Here is a 25,131-nt window from a genome sequence, read left to right as displayed (position 1 = left end):
AAGAGGTTGGCACTGCTGTAAATCTGATTACAGCATTAAATCAAAGTGCGTAATGGTGCAAGAAGAAGACTATTGAGGGAGGCCATCAAGAAACCTATGATAAATCTGATGTTTCAGGCTACATTGGATAAGATCAGAGAGACTGTGCATACAATATTTGTTCCCTGGGAGCTTCTCCATTCATATCTTACAAAGCCACTGTTCAAAAAAGCAACATCTCATCTGGACTCTGCCAGAAGGCATATGGAAAACTGGAAGTAGGTTCTATGGTCTGATGCAATAAAATCAAGGTTGCTGGTCATCAAACTAAATGCCATTGTTTGAACATTATCAAAGACACATCATCCCCATCTTGGTATCAGCATTATGCTGTTTTGAAGCTTGTCTGCAGCAAGTCTAGAAAAGCTTGTGAGTGTTAAATGAATGGAGCAAAACACAGGAAATTCCTGGATGAAAACCTTATGCAGTCTGCAGGAAATCAACAACTTAGGAGAAGATTTGTTTTCCAGCAAGACAATGACCCTAAGTATAAAGCCACAGCTACAGAGGAATGGCTTCAAAATAGCAATGTTAATGTCCTAGAGTGGCTGAGTCAGAGTGCAGTTCTCAATCCCACTGAGAATTTGTGGTTGGACTTTATAAAAGGCTGTTCTCTCATTAACTCCATGCAGCCTCTTAGAGCTTGAGCAGTTTTGCCTAAAAGAATGAGAAAACTGCCACGTCCAGATGTACAAAGCTGATAAAGACCTGTGCCCACAGACTCAAGGATGGAATTGCTGACAAAGGTGGACCTACTAAATATTGACTTGAAGGGGGGGAATACTTAAGAGGATGTTAGGAGCAAGCGCTGATACAGCACATTGCCGCACCCACCATATGACAAACCAACTCAGGATCCCAGATTAGGACCAACTGCAGCTATGCAACGGGTTATACCTCAGCACCACATTAGTTCAGATGGAATGGAACAGTGTGAGTTTGTTTATGGTGGCTGGAGTGCCAATTCTGCCACCAACCCCCAGGTTTTTCCCTGCAGATCGGAGGGCCTACATGCAGGGCTGGATGCAGATTAACATTATACCCACAACGATTAATTCATTAATTTATAACTTTAATTAATTTGGAGCACTGTGTATAGATCTGTTTTTATTTTGACATTAAAAAGTCTTTTACTATTGGTCAATCTCAAAAAAGCCAGATTAAACACATTGTAATTCAATTTTGTATAATAAAATGTGAAAACCTCTAAGGGGTTGAATACCTTTTTAGGCACAGTAGCTGGAGCTACATCCTTTTAATGACACCAGCAGTCCTTTGAGGCTTCTGTCTTTTCAACCCAACTGCTCCCATATTTGTTAACACTTCCTAGAACTTTGTCTAATAGCTACATCTCTACCTAATCCCCCTTTCTCATAATCCTTGCTTCAAGTGATTTTCATGCTTTAGCATCAATCAGCTTGATGTGATACAGCAGCTCTTTATATTTATACCTTTATACTTTATACCCTGAATCTTGTTAGTAATTTTGCACAGATATTTTCCTTTCCATTAACTGATCACCTAGTGTTCATTGCCACCTAGCATATACTTGAATGAAGGGATTTACATAGGATATGCATCACAGTGATTTTTCATACAATACTGTATAAGAAATTGTTTAAATAAAATGCCTGTGATGGAAAGCCAGGCGGTAAAGGAAAGGAGACCTTTCTAAAAGAAATACCTTCACATAGGCATGTGCAATAGGTCAATGGCCTGTCAAATAGTGCTAGATCCTAGCAATATTAGTGGTGCCCTGAAAGTTGAACATTCAAGGACACCAGGGTTAGTAAAAGGCCCTAACATACCCACACAAAGCCAAAGTATGCTCCTGACAACGTGTGAGGGGAGAAAATCAAACATAATAAGGCCAGTGCTATTGATTAGGTGATTTAAGACATGCGTATTACCCTCTAGGCAACTCTTCTGGGCTAGAAGGTGGCAGCCAAGAGATTCCATTAAAGCAATAGGTAGTACCAGCGCTCTGGGATCATGAACAAGTGACTTCACCTACCTTTTCTCCAATTTGGAAAACAAAAGAAGTATAACCAGTTATCTCAAACGTTTTAAGCCAACTTGGATAATCATATCAACCTAATAATAATAATAATAATAATAATCAGACTTTGAATATTCATTACTCATTTTCTTTATTATGGCTATGGTAAGGTAAATAAACCCTGTAAAAAATTACACACAAAACAAGTGGTTCAATTTGCAGTCTAGCATAGAGACTGGCCAAAAGTGCAATTATTAGGATTGCTTGTCTGTTATGCTTACGACTGCCAATATAAGGCAGTGCACCCTATGTGACAAAAGTATAATTCAGCATGGACAGGTCTTTGTGATCTTGGAATACTTATACTGCTGTTGCAACACATCAAAATTGTGTATTCACCATTTGTCAATTGTTAAAACAAATGAGTGACTTGGATAGAAGCTAATTCTTTGCTCTTATTGAGGCCCTGATAATGGAACATATTCAGGTAATGTTTTCAGACTTTGACCAATGACTTAAAATTGGAGCTTAATTTATGGCATCTCTAACAAAGCTTGTTCTTGACCACTCACCTCTTTTGACTAAGTCTAGAGTTATTTTGCACTCAGTCAGCCTGAACTACCAAACTCAAGCTCAAGTTTACGGGTAAATGTACAAAGTACAATGAAATTCTTATGTACATGTCTGACTAATATGCAACATGACACATACAGGTAAGTAACTTTCAGCAAAAATCAACCTTCTCTTTTGAGGTTGACTTATTCTCTATTTGGACATCGATATAACATTAAGTTACAATGCAGTATGAACGACTTTCTTAAACAACAACACCAAAATAACAGTTTATAACATGCAGCATTATCACCCTGTGATTGCCAGCAATATTAATGTCTGACCACACATGGTAGCCATATTTTAATTCTGACCATGTACAGTAACATTCCCTGCCTAGGTTTCTTTGTAAAAAAGTCCTTGATCGAGCATTTGTGATATATTCTGGGAGGCCAACTAGTGTGTGTTGCACACAATCAGAGAAATTCAAATACATTTCTGAAGACTATTGGATGTTTAAATATTTTGCTTCATGTTTTTCTTTAATACATCCTTCATAGTAAAGCAAATTTCTGTAGTCCTAATATAAATATGACTTTGTCTATTTGCTTTTAGAGATCCCTTTGTTGGTACACAGGCCTGTTGACTATGAATTGCATCAATACAGCATTTTGACCATAAAATCTTTTTCCCACATTTAATGACTACTTGTGTTTTCAATGAATAATTGGTTCTGTGCTGTTGTGGAGTGGTTATTACAGCTTTCCTTACACTACATATTTGTATCAATGTTTTTTTTTTGTTTCACCAAATCAAATTGCATACAATTACCATTGTCATAAGCAATAAACTAGACTAAAGTGGTTTTGGGGTGTTCCAGTAACTTTATCTTTCACCTACATAACTATTATGAAGGTTTTTGGACATCACACATTCTTTTGTGCTATTTTTCAATTCAAACTCTGTTTCTTTCTTTCTCATTTTATGAATGATGGTGTCTGGCTTCAAGTGAACATATTACTGCTCACCCAGGACTTCCAAACTAGAACGTTATATTGCTATAAATCTTTTCTAATAGCAATTCCAAATTATACTCTCTACGGTCTAAATGAAATTCATGCAAACCTGTCATTCTAAAAATTTACCTTTTCCACAAATCATATAAAGCATGTACTTCATGTGTACTGTCATAAGGTAGGTAGGTAGGTAGATAGATAGATAGATAGATAGATAGATAGATAGATAGATAGATAGATAGATAGATAGATAGATAGATAGATAGATAGATAGATAGATAGATAGATAGATAGATAGATAGATAGATAGATAGATAGATAGATAGATAGATCTATGTGTGTGTGTTCAGACTAAAGTGTGTGTATATATTTATTTCTTTATTTTTATTTATCCATTAATGGATTTATATAAAGAGCTTCAGCAAAAAGTCAAATTGCCCCCTGGGGACAAATAAAGTTCTATCTGTCTATCTATCTAAACGGCAGCTCAAGCTAGTTTAGAATTTGGGAACCATAGGTTATAAAGCCTAGTTTTATATCACACCTACAGTATCTTGAAAGAACTTTATTGGTTGAAGGTTAAAACTAGAATTAATTACATAATTTTGTCACTAGTCTATGCATCACTGAATGACCTTGTTCCTTCATATCCGCTTTATATTTTCTAAGCACATAAGCATAGTAGGCAGCAGAGGTCACTGGCTGCTGGTAATTTAAAAATTCCTAAAGTGTGAGATAAGAGCCTCTAGAATGAAGACACTGCTTGATTGTCAGATATCCCTGTGACAGCTTTTGTAGTTTTTATTATTATTTCAGTTCTGCCATGGGCACCCTCCATCCTTCTGTCTGCTCCTGCTGTTTGGATAATAGGAGAGTCTACCAAAGAAACAACAAAGAGAAGGATGTCTTCACCCTGGTATCACCTTCTCTTCACATTTGAGCTAACTGAAATGTGGTAGCATATTAAGTGTTTTGGAGACTTTTTGGAGACTCTTTTGAAACTACTGCAGGCCAGGGGCCCGATTATAAAATATCAGCCACATAAAGTCTGTCAGTGCTCCTTCTTTCACTGCAGTTATGCTGTCTTCTTTTTCATTTTCTTCTGACAGTCTTCATAGTTTGATATAATATTTGCACCTTTACCTCCTTCTGGTGTTTTAAATAAGTAACATAACATAATATTCCCAAATGTAAATCCATTTTGCAGGGGAAGGAAGGTCTATCATGGCAGTATCAGACACAAGGCAGGAACCAGCAGTGGACAGGGCACCAGTGTATTGCAGGTCTTATAAGCCAGTTTGGTTACAGCACCTCACCTAATGCACACATCTTTGGAAAAAACAAGGACACTGAAGAAATTCCACACAGACACGAAGCTGATGTGCGAAATTTACAACAAAGATAACCTGTTGCAGATATCTAACCCATGGCACTGAATTCATGAGGCATCAGCACTAGCCACTGCATGACCATGGCTGCCCTTTTAAAACAAGTTATTTGTAACAGCTGTTTCATGAATTCACTGCTCAACATCTTTGATCCTGTGAAAATCACTTTATAAATAAAATGTTATCAAGAACAGGTTTTACTCAGTTAAGCACAGTAAGTTTAATTAAGATTATGGAATTCAATTTACACTTACACTATAGCTCCCATTAGACAGAATCAGTGCATATCTCAACATTTTAAAAAATAAAGTGAAAATGTACAAAATACCAGTCTCTGTATATGAATAATATTGGCATATAGACTTTTTGTGTGACTGCAGTCTTTCAGCTTATGAAGGGTTATATTGATTCCAGGGCAATTAAATTGTAATAAAATTTAAAACAAGATAAATTAAACTAAGAGCAATAAACAAGGAATGAGGAGGAAAAAAAACTTCTTTTTTAAAATCCTAGTGAAAACAAACCTCTGAGGGTCCACAGATTTGGGGTAAATGGAATGAGAAAATCTAACTGACCAAGGCTGGCTGGGCAAACAGACCCTGGATGTTATACAATCCAGCAGTCCAGGGAGTTCATAGAATAAGGACATTTAGCTGAATCATATCGTGGTCTGGACCTGCCTCAGCCACTAATTACTCTCTATATAATCTTCATCTACAGTGATGCCCAGTTCTGAAGACAGGATAGGAAAATAATCAGTGTAATGTCCAGTGCCATCATTGGACCACCCTGGGAAGTTCACATTCACATTTCTTAATGACTAGTAACCAATACCAAATCTTATGTAACATACTGTATGCTGTATGAACCACCATTTGAAATTAGAACTGCAACTGAAGAGTTAGGTTAATGTGTGATACGTTCAGTGTGAGTGTGGGTGTATGCATATAGGCTCCTGCCTTTTGCTTGATGAGGCTGGAATATATCCTGTGGCTTCCTACCACTGTGAACTGAATTAAGTTGATTTGAGGATTTCATTGTAAGCTTGTTACTTAAATAAATTGAAAACTTTTTTGAGCAACCTTATTTATAGTAGTGTAGTTCAATATCAGTGCATTGAAACACATTTTTAATATTTTATCATGATTAACCTGAGGCAGCTGGAACAAAGATGAAGGGCAGTCACATCATTTCAGCTGCATGGAAGTGAACAGTTGGCTACAGGCAGAGCTGTTACACATTTGTACTGACACTTTATATGCAGCTTTCTTATTTACCTACAACTATTGAAAGTAAGAAGATGCAAGCAAGACATTTATAACTTGAGGGAATATACTGGAATGCTTTGCCAATGTATTTGCATTGCCACTGTGCTAGTTCTGTTGAAATGTTCAGCAGAAAAGAAGTATTTTATGAAATGTAGCAGTAACGTAATATTGCTCTCTTTAGAAACACAAAGGAAGATTTGTAAATTAGAAAGAAAAACTGCACATTAAAATGTAAAGAAAAATTGTACATTTATGCTGTTTTATAAATGGATGGATAGTTCAAGATGCAATTATTTGTATTTAACTTTATTTATATGAATTTATTGATAATGGATAAATTGTTCATCTTAGTTGCTGTAAAACAAAATATAACAAAAACTGAAGTGGTTTTAAAATGTGCTTATCACATTCAGGTAATGAATTACTGTGAAAAACATTTATTAAAAATAAATAACAATAATAAAGTAACAATGATTAAAATCAAGCTAGTATGATTAACAAATATTTACAGTTATTTTGTATTTGATATCATGCTTAAAACAATGGTTTACTTTCTGTTTTTTAATTAATGACACTGCCAGAAATTAGGACATCACAATTTTTGCAAATTTAGTTTTCAGTGCTTTAAAAAATCAGGGTGATTAAATAAGGAAACAAATTTGATCACAACATTATATTTGAAATATAGCACCATCTGGGGACTAAAAGGCTAAAGTAACACACTTCCACATAAACTGTAAAAAATGCTACAGGCGATTTGTAAATAGAGGAATGTAAGAGTTATTTTGAATCCCAGCGTTAGACTTTACAAACCGCATGTTCGTGCAATTTTGTTAATGTAGTATAAATATTGTTAGTGAATCTGAAACAGGGCATTAAAGTGAACATAACTTTAAAGCTGAGATTAAAAGAATGTGATTCACACAGCGCTCTGTGATTCATGCATTTGTCACCTGAGTACAGCAGACTCGTCACTTTCTCTACGATTAGTCGATATATTCCATATACAAGCCACTGCACGTTAAACTGTCAGTCAGATTATCTGCAGTTCTTCTTTCCGTCGTTCATGTCCACGTCAAATGATATGCCAACAGGGGCGGTATTTTAATACCTGCTTCTAGAGCGGTTCATCCTACAAAGTTTTGCAAGTTTAACAGAATGTGTCCTAAACCGTTGACAGTTGTGTACACTTTGAAAACATTTCCAACTAGAGACAGTCATCGAAAAAAAAATCATATTATACATAAACATATGAAAGCATAAAAGCAAGATTTTTTTTTATGAGGCAATCTTGGCGACCGAAGAAAGCAAACCAGAGCCAAAGCAACAGGCAGGAGTATCTTTGTGTAGCGTGCGCGACTGTAACGTGTCTGCATGCAAACATATTTTAATATGAAGTTGAACCCGTTATACCAATGTGCCAATTGTGCGAGTCTAATCACATTTGGACTGCAGACGTAAAAAAGTAAACAAATAAAAAAAATCACAGGCTTGTCTAAGGAGACATCATCTGCAGAAAACTGTCCAACAGCCAGCAACCATCTACTCCTCCCCCTCTGGTAAGGGGGAAAAATGTTTCGCTCCTTATAGTGGTCCACAATAACCTGCGCAGACCGTGAACCTGACAAAAAAACGCGACATACGTGCACTTAAAAGAAAAAAAGAGAAAGAGAGCGGGAGAGCTACAAAAATCACTCGAATTGAGACGTGCGGAAGAAAAAAAACTAATTTCATAGTACATCTTGATAGAAGGCGTTATTGGGAGTGGAACGGCACTGGTATGTAATAGTCAGGTTACTGATTCCTTATCGTATGCAGATGTATGTTTGTAGGAAAGGCACGTATGTGTTTCTGATATTTTATACAATATAATTTGTATGCACATATGACGTATAATTTGTGTGTATGTGTCTGTATATTTCCTGAATTTATATCTGCACGCAAGCACCCTGCTTGATCTGCATGCTATTTTTGAACATGATTTGTATTTTAAATATTACAAATCGGTAATTATTTGCATGTTAAATCAATACACTTGCGGCAGGTATTATTTAATCTTCATTTTAATACAATACGATCCCCTGTTACAGGAGGAAATTATATTAATAAAAATAACATGAACAGGGTCGCCCCTTTCTCTCTCGCACCTCTCTTAATCTTTCTAAATGTGCTTTTTCCTTAACCAGGTTGTCCCGTGAACGATGGATTTTCCAAACATCCCATTCGGTTTCAAAGACCCGATCCTTAACCGATTGCTAAATGATTCCTCGTTTCATTTTAATATGAGTGGTTACAACTTCACCTCTGAGGGACCGTTGCCCATTGGCATCAGGATTACCATTGTTGTGGTTTATATGATCGTGTGTGTAGTCGGACTTGTTGGAAACTGCCTTGTTATGTACGTCATTATCAGGTAAGGTACCCAGTAATATTTTGTTTATTGTTTTTTCATTTATATGATTACACGAAGTTAACAAACATAGCTTTCAATATAGCAACCGTATAGTTGTGTTTATTTACATAAGAGCTCTTGCACCCTCTCTTGGAGAGATGGAGTAATAACAATTAGTAGTGAAGAACAAAATGTTTAACATCGGTACGCAATAAATACTGCAAGTGCTGTCTATCTAGTTTTATTTCTTTGTAGATGTACACATATTCCGCGTATCTAGTTTCATATAATAGTATCCTGAAGGGGATTAAGCGAGTTTGAGAATTTGATGCTAATACTGTATGTTAAAACATGTTCAATTACTTGAAGGGAACTATAAAGGCACAATGGAGTTTTCAGTAACCAGCAACATCTGAATACCTAAGTAAGCACTAAAGACCTATCAAAACATTGAAAAATTAAATGCTTTATCTGCTAAATAATACATATTAAGTTTTACACATTTAGGAAGCGGAAGACCACGGTGCTTTCTAGCATCGACCAATTTCCCATCCAGAAACCATTTCCTCTTGCTACATCACACAACTTATTTTTGCATCGTACACAAACTTAAACGTGTAATACATTTTTCTAACGAACGCTTTAAAGACGTGTATTTTATAATATCACTTAACACAGAGGAACCTGTGTTCGGATTCAGCGGGTTGGAAAATCGATGGATGGATAAAGTATGTAAACGTTTCTTCCTCAACCTTTTAATTTTCTTACTTGTTAAGTTGCTTTTCCTGCTAAAAACCGAAAACAACTACACTCTTAAAATTAAAGATGACAAGTAGATTTTTCACAGCTACATGGAAGGTCCAGAAAGATCCTTTATTTATTTCAGTCCATAACAGGATGTAAAAATAACCATGGAACATATGACAACAGGTATGTCAGACCTTTGTTTCTTGATTTTTAAAGAATAACACAGGCTGAGTTCACGTTTTGTTGATGTGTTAGCGTCCTGCTAGGTTGCCCTCTATACATTAAAGAGTTATGTTTAATCCACATATTAGAAACATTTTCAAAGCCCCCCCCCCCCCCCAAAAAAAATCCATATGCAAACAACCCTTCCCAGAATTCTTTGCCTAGTAATGCTTCTATGAGGAGTCACACAGCCCTGTTTAGTGTCATTAAAGAACCATGTCCTAGGGGTGTAAGAGTAACTCCACTGTAAGCTACCATTAACCCTGTTCGATTGTCACAATAGGGACTTCTGTGACTGTTATTTTACTCTAAATTTTACAAAGCAACATTTTACAAGAAGGTTCTAGAAGACTATCACAGTGTATAAAAAATGTCTTACAAAGTAAAAGATCCACTCTTCAGTAGTTCTGGTAGTGAGAGCACAAAGAAATCATCTACTCTACATCGAACAGCCTAAGAGATCCTTGGGAACATGATTTTGTCAGGATTTTTAAATGCATTTGCACATACCATATGTGACTGAAAGAAAACGAAAACAAATCAAGTCATTTGAACTGCGCAAAAATATTATCTTTAAATCAATGAGGAGATAGATCAGTGGTTCTCAAGTTCAGCCAAGGGGGCTACCTTTTCTGTGGGGTTTGATTTTTTTTTTTTTTTGCATATGATGAGCAGAGCAGCCCCAGGGCAAATGACTCTGAAAGGAACAACTACTTTGGACTTATGTATGCATAGTTATTTGTACAAAAACTGTCTAAATAACCAGAACATTAAAAAAAATTGAGGAGAATTGATACATTCTTATCCATCTAACACATATAAAATCCTGTTTTGTTCAGTAAAAAGGTAGCCTGGCCAGTCAGTAATTTCTAGATAGATGCGAAGAACATAGAAACTGGGAATAAATGGCTTGCCTATTTAAGGTAGGAGCCCAACTATGAGAAGAAACGGATTGAGGCAAACCCTGCAGCCACATGGGGCTCCAGGTGAGAAATTGAGAGCCACTGGTTTAAACTACCAAAAACACAGTAAAAAAAAAAAAGTCTGTTTGATTTTCTCAGTTTGAAGAGAGTGGTGGTGGTCTAAGGTGAAGTGGGAGAGTTAGGCCAGAAGGTATGGAGATATTAAAGAATTTAAGTTAAGGTGCCCTGCAGATGGTAAATTCAGTTATTTGATAGGAGGGCAGGCTTCTGATTTGTAGGAGACAGGGAAAGTTTTAATGTGATTGGGGACCGATGATAAAGTAATGGTAAGCTGCATGATTCATGTATTCTTCATGAAATGTTATATTTTCCTTTATCAATCATCTCATAATAGTGCAACTATTACAAGATGTCTGATGAACATTTTGGTACATTCTGGTTTAAAATTAATTCAAATATAACCGCATAGCTGGCAAGCACCTAGTTGGTGACATATATGATCTGAATAAGTAAGTGTGGTCCATGGAGAAGCAACATAGTGTTTTAAGGTAAAAACAATAGGGCAGCAACAGCAACAGATGCTCTGAATAGATCTTATAAAAACTTTCGAACTGAAGTGAAGTGAAGCACAGAAATAAGGATAATCAGAGAACACAGGCGAATTGTGAAAGGTAGGATGATTGCTAACTATTGCTTGGCTATTGTTTGAATAGTCTGGGACCAAAAGCTGATGAAAAAGCTTACAGGGAATGGAAATGATGAAAACAACAAAATCCTTTACACAAGAGTAATTTATAGAGCAATAGGATTAAAGTAAAGAAAAGAACTGCTGTTTGAAAACACAAGAAAAGTGAACAGTGAGGGCCATGAAGAGTAAGATTTAACCAATGTCAATAGAGGACGGTAGAAACAAAATGTATTATAAGCCAAAAAGAAAGATAAAGTAACTGAGTAGTTGTTAAAAGGCTAGAAAAAATGATTGAACCACTGATAAATCTTATTTTATAAGAAACCTTTTTTATGCACAATGTTATAATAGTTCACATTGCAGATAGATAACTTTAATTTGAGAACTGTCAGGTTTAATGACTTCCTTAAGTTGATAAAATGGGTTAGTGGTATGTACTGAACCAGCAACTAATGATTTATAGATGTTTTCATCAGTGCACCATGCTTAAATGAAGGTTATTCTGGTTTCTCTTCCTCCCTGCAACTGAGCCTTTATCCAAGTTTACCTCTAGATCTAACTTCTAGAACATAGACTCAATTGTGTATTAACAGGTGTATTTAAATTAAGTTCCCAAAATTTTTTGAAGATCAATAGTAGGTACACAAAGTCTCAAAAATACTAGGTGAAAATGTCATTTTGCAGCCCTGAGACCACTGCACCCTGACCCTTTTTTTAGGACGAGGCATCCCAGAATATTTCCTAACTATATTCAGACTACTGTAGAAAGTGGCGGTCCCATCTATCCTAGGTGAAATACCATATCTTTGATGGCATAGTCTGCACAGGTGAAAATATGCTAACCTCCTAGCGGACCTCTAGGACCACTCACTTGTGAGATAAGGCACCTTACAGATTACCTTTAACAAATCTCTACCAAATGTGGATTCCTCTTACTCTTTCATTTCCATGTTATTCATTATCCTTGTCATTTACCAACCAGGAGTCATCTCTGACATTAGAAAACTGTCAATGTATAGTGTCAAAAAATACATCTGCAGATGATTATTCATAACACATCATGTTTACAGAGTTTGTTTCTTCTTCTGTTCATTTCTACATAATTTAAGTTGGTTGCAGTTTTTAGTTTTACAAACACGAACATCATGTTACATTTTCAATCAGTAGAAGAAGGTTTGCTCAAGCTACTACTGCCGCTTCTTCAGGTAGCGTCAGGCACAAATTGTCGATGTGATGGTGTGTTTACTCCTCTTTCACTAACTTGTATTGAGGATTTGTTTGTTGTCAGGTGCATCTATTGTATGAGTAATAGAAGAAAATTTACATTCTGAAATAAATACCCCTATGGTCAATTTAACAGTAACTTATTTAAAATGACACAAAATGTTTCTATTTTATGATAGATGAGTTTATAAATTTGTCAATGCTTTTTAATGTATGTGAGATAGCTCAGTGAGAACTGAACTTTCCTGACACATCACCTGAAGAATAAGTGTGTCAGATTTGTACAAAATTGATACACTGGGGCTGTGTTGTTTAATTTGGCCAGTGTAACAGACATGACAGCATCAGTGGGTGTTTTTTGCATTATATGAAAGTGCATCTAAAAATACAATGGTATTGGACTGGAACTTTTGATTTCCACGTTATTGCTCCACATTCTCCAGACCACCTATTTGTAAATTTGTTACTCATAGTATATGATGCTGCACTGCATAGAAGTCTCCTTTTTAATGACTATGAGCTTACTGTGCATATTAAATTCTTATATCTTTGTCAAACATAGTCATTAGGAAAAAGGTACCTTTTGCATTAATAACCCCTTCACACAGTTTGTTTCCTATTTGGTTATTCAGCTGCATAGTGTACATTTAAAATGTAGTTGTCTTGGATATCAGTAGTATTTATTTTTTTAATTAATTTATATAATGTAATTATTTAAGGATACTCTTCTAAGGTCGGTTCAATGTAATAAACATGTGGGCCCACAACTAGCTTGACTACACAGACTTCTTATGCGATATTAAATCCATCCATCCATTATCCAACCCACTATATTTTAACTACAGGGTCATGGGGGTCTGCTGGAGCCAATCCCAGCCAACACAGGGTGCAAGGCAGGAAATAAACTCCGGGCAGGGCGCTAGCCCACCACAGGGTGCACACACACACACACCCACACACCAAGCACGCACTAGGGACAATTTAGAATCGCCAATCCACCTAACCTGAATGTCTTTGGACTGTGGGAGGAAACCGGAGCACCTGCAGGAAACCCACGCAGACACACGGAGAACATGCAAACTCCACACAGGGAGGACCTGGTAAGCGAACCCGGGTCTCCTTACTGCAAGGCAGCAGCACTACCACTGCTCCACTGTGCCACCCTGCAATATTACAATATCTCCAAAATTCTGGTACTCATTGAGAAACCTGTTTATTCCAACACTCCATTCTGTGTATATTTAGTATGTGTCCTTCTACAGTAATTTTTTCAGTGAATATTACAACGCTCCTGCTCCTATTGTCTAAAAATTTCTGCTGTAAGTTTCAGGCATGATTATCCAGCAACCTGCCCGGAAGAAAAACGTGACCCTTCCCAAAAAGGGAACTATAATAGAAGGACATAGATGAACAGGCATCCTGACTAGAATGTGTGTAGGACCCTTACCCAGATGGGAGGACAAAATGAACGGGCAATGGGGGAAGACTCCTAATTCAGAATTTGCGTATCCTCCATCTGCTAGATAGCAGCATCTCAGGACCTCAGTAACCATATGGAGACCTGCAGGGCATGATGGGAGTTGCAGTGGTGTGAGTCAGCCCTGCTGGGTCCCATGTGTGTTGCCAAGGGGTGCTGCAGAGCTTCACGATTTAAGTTTTTCGTTGCTTCTGCTTGAACAAAAGTGCTTCCATTAGGCTATTCCTTGGTACTGGAAGTACTCATGGGCTCAACATAAAAAACGCCATTTAGCCTCCTCCAGTCGAGTCACAGTTTGGAGGAAGGAAGGCAACACTCGCTGGAGAGAGGAGGACAGACAGATAGAAAGAGAGAGAGAAGAGAAGAGAAGGATGGAAGGAAGAAGAATTTGATCGTTGTTGTACTTGTGCAACTTTAGAAGAATCCTCTGTGAGGTATTTGATAATAAAAACCTGTGTTTTGAACCCATGACTGTATTTGTGTTGGTTGTGTCCAGGGTTTGGGGCTAGGTGGCACCCCCATTCCATCAAACTGCCTACATCTGTATGTGTAGCCCAGTGTGTGGGCCCATTCAGATCATGTGTTAAAGACATACCATTTTCCTCTTTTGCATTTTAAACGTGTTATTTTTAATTTACTTTTATTTGCCAGCTCTACGGGTTCTATTATATGGTCAAATCAAACTGTTAGTTTATTTCAATGTATTATTATTTTATATTGTTAAATCCTTGACTATTTGAAGTCAAAGCCTGGTACAGCATTATCAGGAACACCACAGTACCTTCAGAAATAACTCACAAAGATTAGAGGTCAAATTTGAACCACATCTCTGGAGCTGGGAAGCAGAAGTGGTGACCACAATAATGAATTTTACTCTCCTTCCGCTGTGTATAGCACTGTAAGGATGTGCTTTATAAAGCATGATATGCAGTACATGCAAAGTATGCATACCATTATTTAATAATTTTCTACTACTTCTATTATTTACTAATATTCATTGCAGCTCATCATGCTATATATTTACAACAAACATTTTATCTTTAATTATTTCTGATGTTTTTAAAACCTATACCTACAGCTATTATAAAATGCAGAGACTTCATGATAATAATCTGATAAAGCTAACATTATTTAATTAGTAAAATACTATATCCAAATATTTTGCTGTGATATAAGAGATGAATAGGCTAGCAAATAAGAAGCTTTGTTCAATTGAAATAAACCTCATTAAAAGCCAGACTCTTTATTGTTTTGGTTTGTATTCATACTTTACTTCTTTTTATCCAGCACTATGGAAAAAATCTAATAATTCAGACATTGTTCATTTTTTAATTCCTCTTGAAATTGTACTAGTAGTATAGTTTTATACACAGGTCTATGACATTTCAAAATCATTTGAAAAACGCTTACATAACTGGTATTATTTACACCACTTAATGAAATGTATTCAAGCCATTCAACTACAGTAATTATTACAGTATGATAGCCCTCTATCAAGAGCAAAGAATTAGAGAAAACTGTCATTAAGAGAAAGTGTGAATGAAAAACTAGCATTACTGTGACATGTACCTAAAAATGATAGTGGATGTCACAAGAGCACACACTCTTATTGAACTTTAAGCTTTTGTTGAAATAACATCAAGCCAAAACATTTTAAACTTTGTTTTATCCATAATAGTTCCTGCAACCAACAAAATTTAGACCAAAACCAAGTAAACGTTTTTATGACAAATAAATAAAAGTAACTAAGCACACCTTTTCTTAACAGGGGTTGTATCCATGTTGCAAATGTAACCAATAACATTGTAAGTCATGTGGAAAGGGCCATCCCCTGACTTCATTTGAAAGTATTCTGAACTTCTGTAAATAAAATCAACTCATCTGGCTGTCATATAAAACTTTAAAAACAGCCAAATCACTAAAATTCTAATATTTAAAGATATGGTCACTGATGACTGGAACTGAAAGAGATCTTACCAAAGCCTTACAGCAGGAATGACTAAGCCAAGGAAATGAAATTGTGACATCTGAGCTTTATGTCATGTAGATAGATAGATAGATAGATAGATAGATAGATAGATAGATAGATAGATAGATAGATAGATAGATAGATAGATAGATAGATAGATAGATAGATAGATAGATAGATAGATAGATAGATAGATAGATAGATAGATAGATAGATAGATAGATAGAACTTTATTTGTCCCCAGGGGTAAGTAAGTAAATAAATAAATAAATAAATAAATACATATACTTTGGTCTGAACACACAGCAGAATGAACACAGATGTTTTGCTGTTGGTATAAAGTAATATTTCTTAAAGCACTTCTGCTGAATAATTCGTTTTACAGAAAGTACTCAGAAATCATGAAATAAAAACTTGCTTCTCCAGAAACTACAACTCAAGACATGACTTGATTCTTGAGTAAAATATCAGTCAGTTGCACATTTATATTAAAAACACACTGTTGTTCAACACTTTTTTTTTCAAACAAAAGGTTAATTTTGTTCAGTGAATCTGAATAATTGACTATCATATAATTTCCAAGTTTGCATAAGTGCTTCTCGTAAAGATTGTATGAGCCTGAGCAGATTTCTGTTCTGAATTGATCCAAATAAGATACTGATGTTGCCTGCATTAAAGACTCCTCCTCTGGGGAAAGACTTCATTTATACAGGGATTTCTGGTCCTCAAACAGTGTAATCACTTTCCTATTGTTTGTGGACTGTCCATGGTTTACTCTAAAAAACATTTAACTTTAGCTGAATCATCCAAACTCTCAATCTGAAAGGGTGAAAGACTAGTAATTTAAGAATAAGTTTGGTATTTTTCAAATCAAAGTTATTATATACATGCATACATCTGGGATACCCCAAAACTGAAAATGTAAAATGGAATCTGCTATCCTTGTTGGTTTTCTCCATGAAAGTTTTAGACCTTTCAGACTTAAAAGATACAATGAGTATTTTTCAAGTCTAGCTATTTCTTCACAAACATGGAATATATGCATTTGCCATATGAAATTGTGTTCTAAAGTTAATTATTTGCTATAAATTAAAAAATATATCTTACCTGCACTGGCTTTTTATATTGCAATCTACAAGGCATGGAGGAAAAGCTTAAACACTTACCAAATATGCCAATTTTTCAAGTCAAGACAGTTGTCGAGTATCAATCTGTGTCTTGTGTTTACACACACATTGTAAAATAGTTTATACATTACATGTCATTTTTGAAACACAGAATACCAATATGAGATTGAGCCATTTTAAAAGAAGATCAGCTGTTTTGATTTACTTTTGCATTTATGTGAGAAATCATACAAGTGAGTAGGAAATGTATCCTTACCACGAGAAAAATAGTACCAAGAATATGTGATAAAAGGATTATTTCTGAGATTCCTTTTGTTGTCACAGACATGCTTCAGAAACACAAAAGATGCAGAGAAATACTTGACAACTGTCTTGACTCGAAAAATTGATATATTTGGAAAGTTTTTAAGCTTTTCCTTTGTGCTCCATATCCTCCATTGTAAAATGTCATAGTCCAAGATATATATTTTTTAATTTAAAGAAAGTACTTAACTGTAGAACACAATTTCATAAGACAAATGCATATATACCATGTCTGTAAAGAAATAACTTAGACTTGAAAAATACTCAATGTATCCTTTAAGTCTGAAAGGTTTCAAACTTTCATGGAGAAAACCAACAATGATAGCAGCTTTCATTTTATATTTGCAATTTTGGGGATTCCCGAGTGCATGAGTGTACTCTTGAGATTCTGACAAACTAACACAAAGAATCTTTAGCAGAGTGAATCATATCAGATTTGGGTACATATTTTAAATGTAATTGAATGACCTCCTGAAGTGAAAATAAATTTTAAATGGATAGTAAAGAACCCTCTATAGCCAAAGAAATATTTCTAAAATACAGTATTTTTTCCCCTAAAGAGCGAAACCCTGGCCTCAAATGTTAAGATGACTGATTACAGAAGGATTTCTTTGAGTAGTGTCAAATAACACATGACATTCAGCTAAAAAGCTTTCAAGTGACTCCATGTTGGGTAATAGCTACCCAAGGTCACAACTGTTAAATTCAAAGGTCTCCCAAGCAACAGACTTAAATGAAAGAAATCCAAGCAATGTAAGGAGGGAAAGTAACAAAAAGTAAAGTAAAAACCCGCTGACTCTGGGTCAAGAAAAAAAAAATCCTGCAGATGCCCTATTAAAATACTAGCAGCAGGTTATAGTTGGTTCTGATGCTTTTGGCAGCGTGTATAGAAAGGAGGCTGCAGAATCAGGCCCTGAGGCTGAATCAAGCTGTTGATTATACGTGCCTGTCCTCTCAAGACCACTGATCTTAAGCTACATGTGATTCAATATCTTACCAGTCACTGAATCTTTCATGGTACCATGTACTGTGTAGTTATTTACATGATACAGCTGGTACTGAAGAAAATGTATATTTTATTTCTGGGGTCTAAAGATAGTTCATGTGATATCTTGGTGTAATGCACTACTTTGTGCATATTTTGTATTAAAACATGTTTTAGAAATTAAAGTTGTTTTTGTTTTGGTGAAATCAGCAACTGGGAGACTAGTCAGACGAGAGGATATGGGGCAAAAAAATGTCTTAAGGATGAGTCTGAAAACAGGTTGCTTTGATCACCTTCAACTATATGGCCAAACATGAGTGCTTGCCTAACCAAATAGCTCCTAATGAACACAAGCAAACATAACAGTGCTGTTGGAAGGAAACAAATATAAAAGTAGACAAAAAGGTACCAAAAACAATTCAAAATTCAACATATACTCTTCAAAACCAGAAACAAATAAAGCTGATGTCTAAAAAAGTAGAGTGGAAGAGTTGAGCAGTTACTAAATCCCGAAGAACTTGGGTGTGCTTTATGAAATTGATTCATTAAGTATTATTGAAAAACATATGAAGGCATAATTACAATTTATTGAAATTTCTGAGTATTACATTTACTATATTACTTTTGAAATGATCATTTTGATTATTGTCCTTTAGTTTAATTAACAGTTGCATATTCAATTTAATAGTTTTGAAATTCACACTGTCCTGATATGTTGAATTTAATGATTTATTACTCTGGGCAATGCAATTTTACAACTGTGCTGCACTCTGAGAAGAAAATATAATTTGGAAATTAGCTAAAAACTTACTGCTTTTATTCATATCCAATAAACTAGAACTTTCTTCGGAGTATGTCAGTGTGAATTTTGCCCAGATTTAAACAGCATTAACCTAAATTCTGTTCTAATATTCTCAAACAAGGAAATGCTTCAAATATTATACTTCTAGACTTATGCATAACTTTTCACATGATATGACAAATTGTTCTCTTTAAAGAGCTTAAAATTATGTTGAACTCCCAATTTTTCCTGTAGAAAGTGTTTAATGGTATAGCCATCAGGATCAAACAGGTGTACTGTATATGCTTATTGCAGCAAAATGTACATCTCTAATCATAATCTGTTAGCATGTATCTCTTTAGTTGGGAGCAGACACTGATCCACAAACACATCAAATTCAAAATTATCTTCTAACATGGAATGATTAAGTAAATGTAACTTCATTCTTTATCTTGTCCAATGGCAGTTTTTCACACCAACTTTTGACTTTTGCACTTTTCCTGTCCTCTTGCTTTATGAACCCATCCCCTCATCCTTTAGCATGCCTTCTCTACAATATAGTGGGTTATGTGGCTAACATAGTGTAATTATTATTATTTTTAACATGGAATTATTATTTTTTTGATTTGTGCAGGGATTGCTGACATGTCCAATCTTTAACTCTTATAAAACCTAATGGTAACTCAGATATTTTGTGAAAGCTGATAGAAAACTAATTATATCTTTATTTAGTCAAAAAAGAAGTCATGGTAGGGTAGAAATTCAGTAAAAGGAAAGTAATACTGAAATTTCCATGATCCAAGGGCTTGATTTTTTACTTTTCTGAATCCATTCTATATTTGAGGGCTATGTTTGTCACACATTTATCATTGAGTCTTCATATCTTTTTATGCATCACAGAAACATACTGTGCAAGGTAAAGAAAAGCCAGGTCATATACTTAAATTATTGTTCTTTTCACTCTACTGTTAATTTAAAAATTATACAGTTAGTTTATCAGACAAACATTATTCCTAATTATTATTTTTTTATCAAAAATGTTCTACTGAGTGTATTTTGTACAGGCAAAAATCTCTTTTTCCGTTATTTCATGCTCAAATGTCCCTTTTGCTTGATGCAGCATTGGGGCTTGCCACAAAACTCTCAGTTTCTCTGTTAAACAGTACACATGAGCATGAGACCCTGTACAATTCTGAAGCAGTATGATGCATTCAGTATCACTTTTATTGTGCCCCGATATCTTGTTAAACAACTGCATCCTTTGGTTTTATTTGCTTATAAATGTGTTTTGCCTTTTCCTTCATGATCTCGCCAACTTACAAAGGAATTTATTTAACACACACCTTACAGTATAACCTTGACACATCATCAGTGATGGAACTTGGAGTCATCAGGTGTTTCAGGACTTTCAACATCATACACCTACACCCAGGTGACCCAGCCAGGGGTGATTAGCCCCCGAGTTGTGTCTAATTAGCTTATATGGTCCACAGATCATTCCTTTTGATCCATAGCCATCTTGATACTTTCTCAGCGGCATCTGTGATGTTCCTGATGGCTCTTTTCTTATGTAGTACCCTGATCCTCAGCTCCTTGAGGGCTCAAAAGAGCAACTAGCTGGCAAATCCTCGGTAGCCAACCTCAAAGAGGTAGCAACGGCACTTGCTTCAGCATTCTCCTAACACACTCCTTGTACTTAGCTCTCTTCCTCTCAAATGCCTCTCCCATCTGGTCTTTCGAGGGCACAGTCAATTTCAGAAGGACCACCTGCCCTGATGCTTGTGACACAAGAACCATGTCAGGCCTGAGAGTGGTCACAGCGATGGTTTCTGGAAACTTCAGCTGTCTCCCCAGGTCAGCCCTCAGCTGCTAGTCCTGGGCAGTTGCCAGAAGCCCACGTGTTGGGTATGTGTGCTGTTGCAGCTTCTCTCCAGCCTTGACAAAAGCAATAGCATGTTTTACTGGTGGTTGGTGCCTTCTAAGAGAGATTCTTGTGGTGATGTCCTCCATGATAACCCTCAGCACCTGGTCGTGGGTTTCCATCAGTCCCCAGGAGAAGAGATTAATTGGGCTGGGGAGAACATTTTAGACTGATTGAATAAGAAATTTAATCTGGTGTGGCTCAGCTTTCCACAACTCTGACCGCAAGATCTTGTCATTGAGTCCATGGCCCTTGCTGTCGCAGATGTGGGTTTCCTCAACCCCTGCACAGACTTCTTCCTTGACCAGCCGGCATCTTTCCTTCCCCCAGGACTTGTTGTACCGAGGCCTTGGGATGCTACCAAGTCCTACCTGTCCTGATGCAACCACTGGCACACTGTGCCACAGCTGTACTTCTGCCTGGTCGACTACCTCCTGAGCACTTCACTTCCTACCCATCTTCACCTTTATGCTGGCCAAGGAAACTTTGGTGTCATTAGATTCACTGTACATCAGCACCTCTCTTGTTCAGGTAACCATAAACTCCTCTGACAGGCTATTGAAGAGGAGTCGTGGTTTGTTCTTACTCCCGGGTAAAGCAATGCTGCTTAGACTATTAAGAAGACCCAATAACCTATTCAAGATGTGCCTAATATTTCTATCAAAGCCTTCAATGATGGTTAGTGGGACATCCTAAACCAACAGTGGCCAAAAGAGTTGTTGCAGTATGCCATGCTAGTAAATCCAGGCTTTGAACTTTCCTGGCAGCTGTGACTTGTCCATCGCTACAAGCCAGATCCCCAACTCTCTTTAGGTTTCTTGGCATGTGGGCTGTGTCCCTCAATGTGCTGTTAAAGACCTCTCCTAGGCTTTTAATTGGCTTCTAAGTGATTGATTTGACTCAGATTCCTCCTAAGGAGAAACAGAATTTGTCCATTACCTTCCTCTTCCTCATGGCTAGGTATCAGCACTTGGTTGGTTTAAAGTTCATCTGGGCCCAATTGGTGACACATTCAAGGCCTTTGAGGATCCATTTGCAGCCCAGCACTGATTTTGTACTCACCGTCAAGTTATCCATGAACGCTTTGATGGGGGGGCTGCCGCACACCTGACAAGGTGAGTGGACCTCTATACTCTACCTCTAATGACTTAATGAGCATATTCATGGCCAAGGTGAACAGAATCACTGAGACAGTACACCCAGTGACTATGCCTTTCTCCAGTCGGTGAAATGCTGATGTTAATGTTCCAGAAGTGGCAGTTGTAATATTCCAGAATGAGTCCCTGATCTTACCTGGCACATGGTGTCATATGAGTTAGATTCCCACCAGCTTTATGTGTGATTTATCCATAGGCAAAAATATCAAACTTATCCTTTAATGCTTAATTACTCCAGAGTAAACAGTGATCACAAGATGCAGACATTCTCAGACAGAATTACTGCTGGTCTCAAAGCCACAGAACTCCTAAATTCTGAACTATTTCAATGCTTAAAGTGGAAACAACTTTTAGTTTAGTATAAAGTGGCCCTGTTGCTGTGGAATTTAGTATTGCATTATTATCTGGTGGCTTTCATAATATTTAGCTGTTTCTAGTCTATTGTCATTGACCTCACAGTTGACAGGGAAAATGAGATAATTAGTCCACTGTGCATTAACACTGGGATCAGACACTTTTGTGCGCCATTGCACATAGCAGACTACCAAGGAATGGGATGGGCAGTCTTTTGCCCTAAGTTGACCATATTTTCACTTATCAGAAGAAGTACAGGCCCCCAAGCCAAACATTTCTGATAAGTCTTAATTCTATAAATACCAGCAAGCCTGTGATTCTCGAAAGAATCGCAAATCCAAGAATGGCAATCACCTCATGGAGGGTGGGTTGGTCCTGGGAAATGTCAATTAATTAAATAAACATATTTGTACTAAAGCGGTTTCTTTTTGGAGCTGTGACTCATGTGGTTGTGGTGTTTCAGAAGCGCGTTGTAGGTGCCTTGTTTCCATCAGGATGTAAATGCATGACAATATCGCGGTGAAACGGAGGCTCACCATCATCACTTTGAAACACAATTGCCACTTCATTAATGATGGGAACATTGTATCGTCTCGGATTCTGTTCTTTGTCCTTTATTAGCACTAAGGCAATTGTAGTTGGTGCCACACCGTCCGCCTCTGCTTTTGTATTGGCTTCTCTTTCAACCTCATGTAGCATTTTTATAGAGTTTGCTAATGGGTGATTGTTTATGACTTCAGCCACGTTTCTCATTATTAGCTCTGTGGTTGATATACTGCGTCATCTAGATGTAACATGTACATTTGGGCACATTTGCGGTGGTGATTTGGCTCAGGGTGCACTGTTCCAATCCGATGCAATATTTGTCAACACACGCGAAAGCAGTATGGGCCATTCCCAGGGGGCAAGCCGGTGCGTGATGAAATATCATGGAGGGTGGGTGCGTCCTGGGACAGTTCATTTCATCGCGCTTCTGTTATTGTTTTTCTTCATGCAGTCTCGTTTTTGTTTTTTTATGGCTGTGTCGTCGTATATGCGGTGGTGTGACCGGTCGCGTCTGGGCAGCTGTACAACCTGGCGTGCACGCTTTACCTCAGGTTTAGTTCACAGGTCATAGGCATGGTAAAGTTTCCATTTAATTCAATAACCCCATTTGAACTAAAGCGGTTTCTTTGTGTGGGCGTCTTCGTTCATTGTTTTTATCCATGTTGTTTGAGTGCCACCTACTGACTCTGGGAAGCCGCTGCGTTTTGGGAAGCCGCTGTGTTTGACTCTGGGGCGGGCGCCACGGCGCAGCACGTTGTGTTATTTGGTTTTGGGTGCCCCCTACTGACTCTGGGAAGCCGCTGAGTTTGACTCTGGGGCGGGCGCCGCCGCGTTTTGGGATGCCGCTACGTTTGACTCTGGGGCGGGCGCCAAGGCCACAGTGCGCATGCGTGTGTTTGACTCTGGACTCTGGGGCGGGCGCCAAGGCCGCAGTGCGCATGCGCCTCGGTGCATCCGCCGTGCATAAATTAACTGTGGTTTAGTAAGATAGATTTAACAATACTGTGATATTCTGATGCAAGGCTCAGAGAATTGTGGGAAAAGAGTGTGTATTATAGGAGCGCAAGAAGAGGAGTGCATGAAGTGCACTAGTTAGTGCAGGGAAAGAGCTAAGAGAAAGTAGTGATTCAAGTGTTTTTCAGAGAAGACTTATGCAATTTGAACACTTGTTATTTGTGGTGTTTTCTAAGACCCAAGCATCAGGAATCAGTAGGGTCCAGCTTTTAGTAAGAAACCTCCAGCAAGAAAATAATTAGGCTTACCAGTAAAATAGTCTAAAGTATATCTTTTCCCCATGGGTCATCATAGTAGATTTTAAAAGTGGGATGCAGTCCACGAAAGTGGCTATTGTAGAGTTGTGTAAAAATATGTTGGAATTCCCAGAATACGGAGATGCTCAGTGGAAGACAGTGACACCATAGGATGGACATGTCAGTGTGGTGGAGGCATTAGGAGACCACAACAGTGGCTTAGTGCCCATAGTTTTTTACTTCTGGTTATGACGCCAAGCAGCAACTTTTATAACAGTGCTCACTTTTTTTTATTTAGAATTATTAATGTTTTTAATGGGCAGCACGGTGGCGCAGTGGTAGTGCTGTTGCCTCGCAGTAAGGAGACCTAGGTTTGCTTCCCGGATCCTCCCTGCGTGGAGTTTGCATGTTCTCCCCGTGTTTGCGTGGGTTTCCTCTGGGTACTCCGGTTTCCTCCCACAGTCCAAAGACATGCACATTAGGTGCATTGGTGATTCTAAATTGTCTCTAGTGTGTGCTTGGTGTGTGTGTGCGTGCCCTGCGGTGGGCTGGTGCCCTGCCCGGGTTTTGTTTCCTGCCTTGCACCCTGTGTTGGCTGGGATTGGCTCCAGCAGACCCCCGTGACTCTGTAGTTAGGATATAGGTTGGATAATGGATGGATGGATGTATTTACCTGGTAGCACTGCAATCTCTTCCACCTAAAGATCCCTGTTATGCCCTACAGGAAGAGTAGCTTGTCCAAAAATGAAAAGGACAAAAATCCAGAGTAAAGATAAAAGTTACAAGATTGTATAGAGATGGAA

At 37.4% G+C, this 25,131-nt stretch overlaps 1 protein-coding gene across 1 annotated transcript in view; it reads left to right on the top strand.

Moving 5' to 3' along the window:
* Nucleotides 1-7,570: 7,570 nt before the first annotated feature.
* oprl1 (opiate receptor-like 1) overlaps nt 7,571-25,131 on the top strand; it is a 30,418-nt gene continuing 12,857 nt past the window's right edge. Inside the window, exons 1-2 of the mRNA XM_028811658.2 lie at nt 7,571-8,040; nt 8,449-8,675. Of these exons, the coding sequence (XP_028667491.1) occupies nt 8,464-8,675 (212 nt within the window). The 5' untranslated portion in view covers nt 7,571-8,040; nt 8,449-8,463. The remainder of the gene's footprint in view (nt 8,041-8,448; nt 8,676-25,131) is intronic.

Source organism: Erpetoichthys calabaricus, chromosome 10 (assembly GCF_900747795.2).
Source record: "Erpetoichthys calabaricus chromosome 10, fErpCal1.3, whole genome shotgun sequence".
NCBI lineage: Eukaryota > Metazoa > Chordata > Cladistia > Polypteriformes > Polypteridae > Erpetoichthys > Erpetoichthys calabaricus.
The sequence above is the reverse complement of the archived record's forward strand: the minus strand, read 5'-3'. Positions and strand labels throughout refer to the sequence as shown.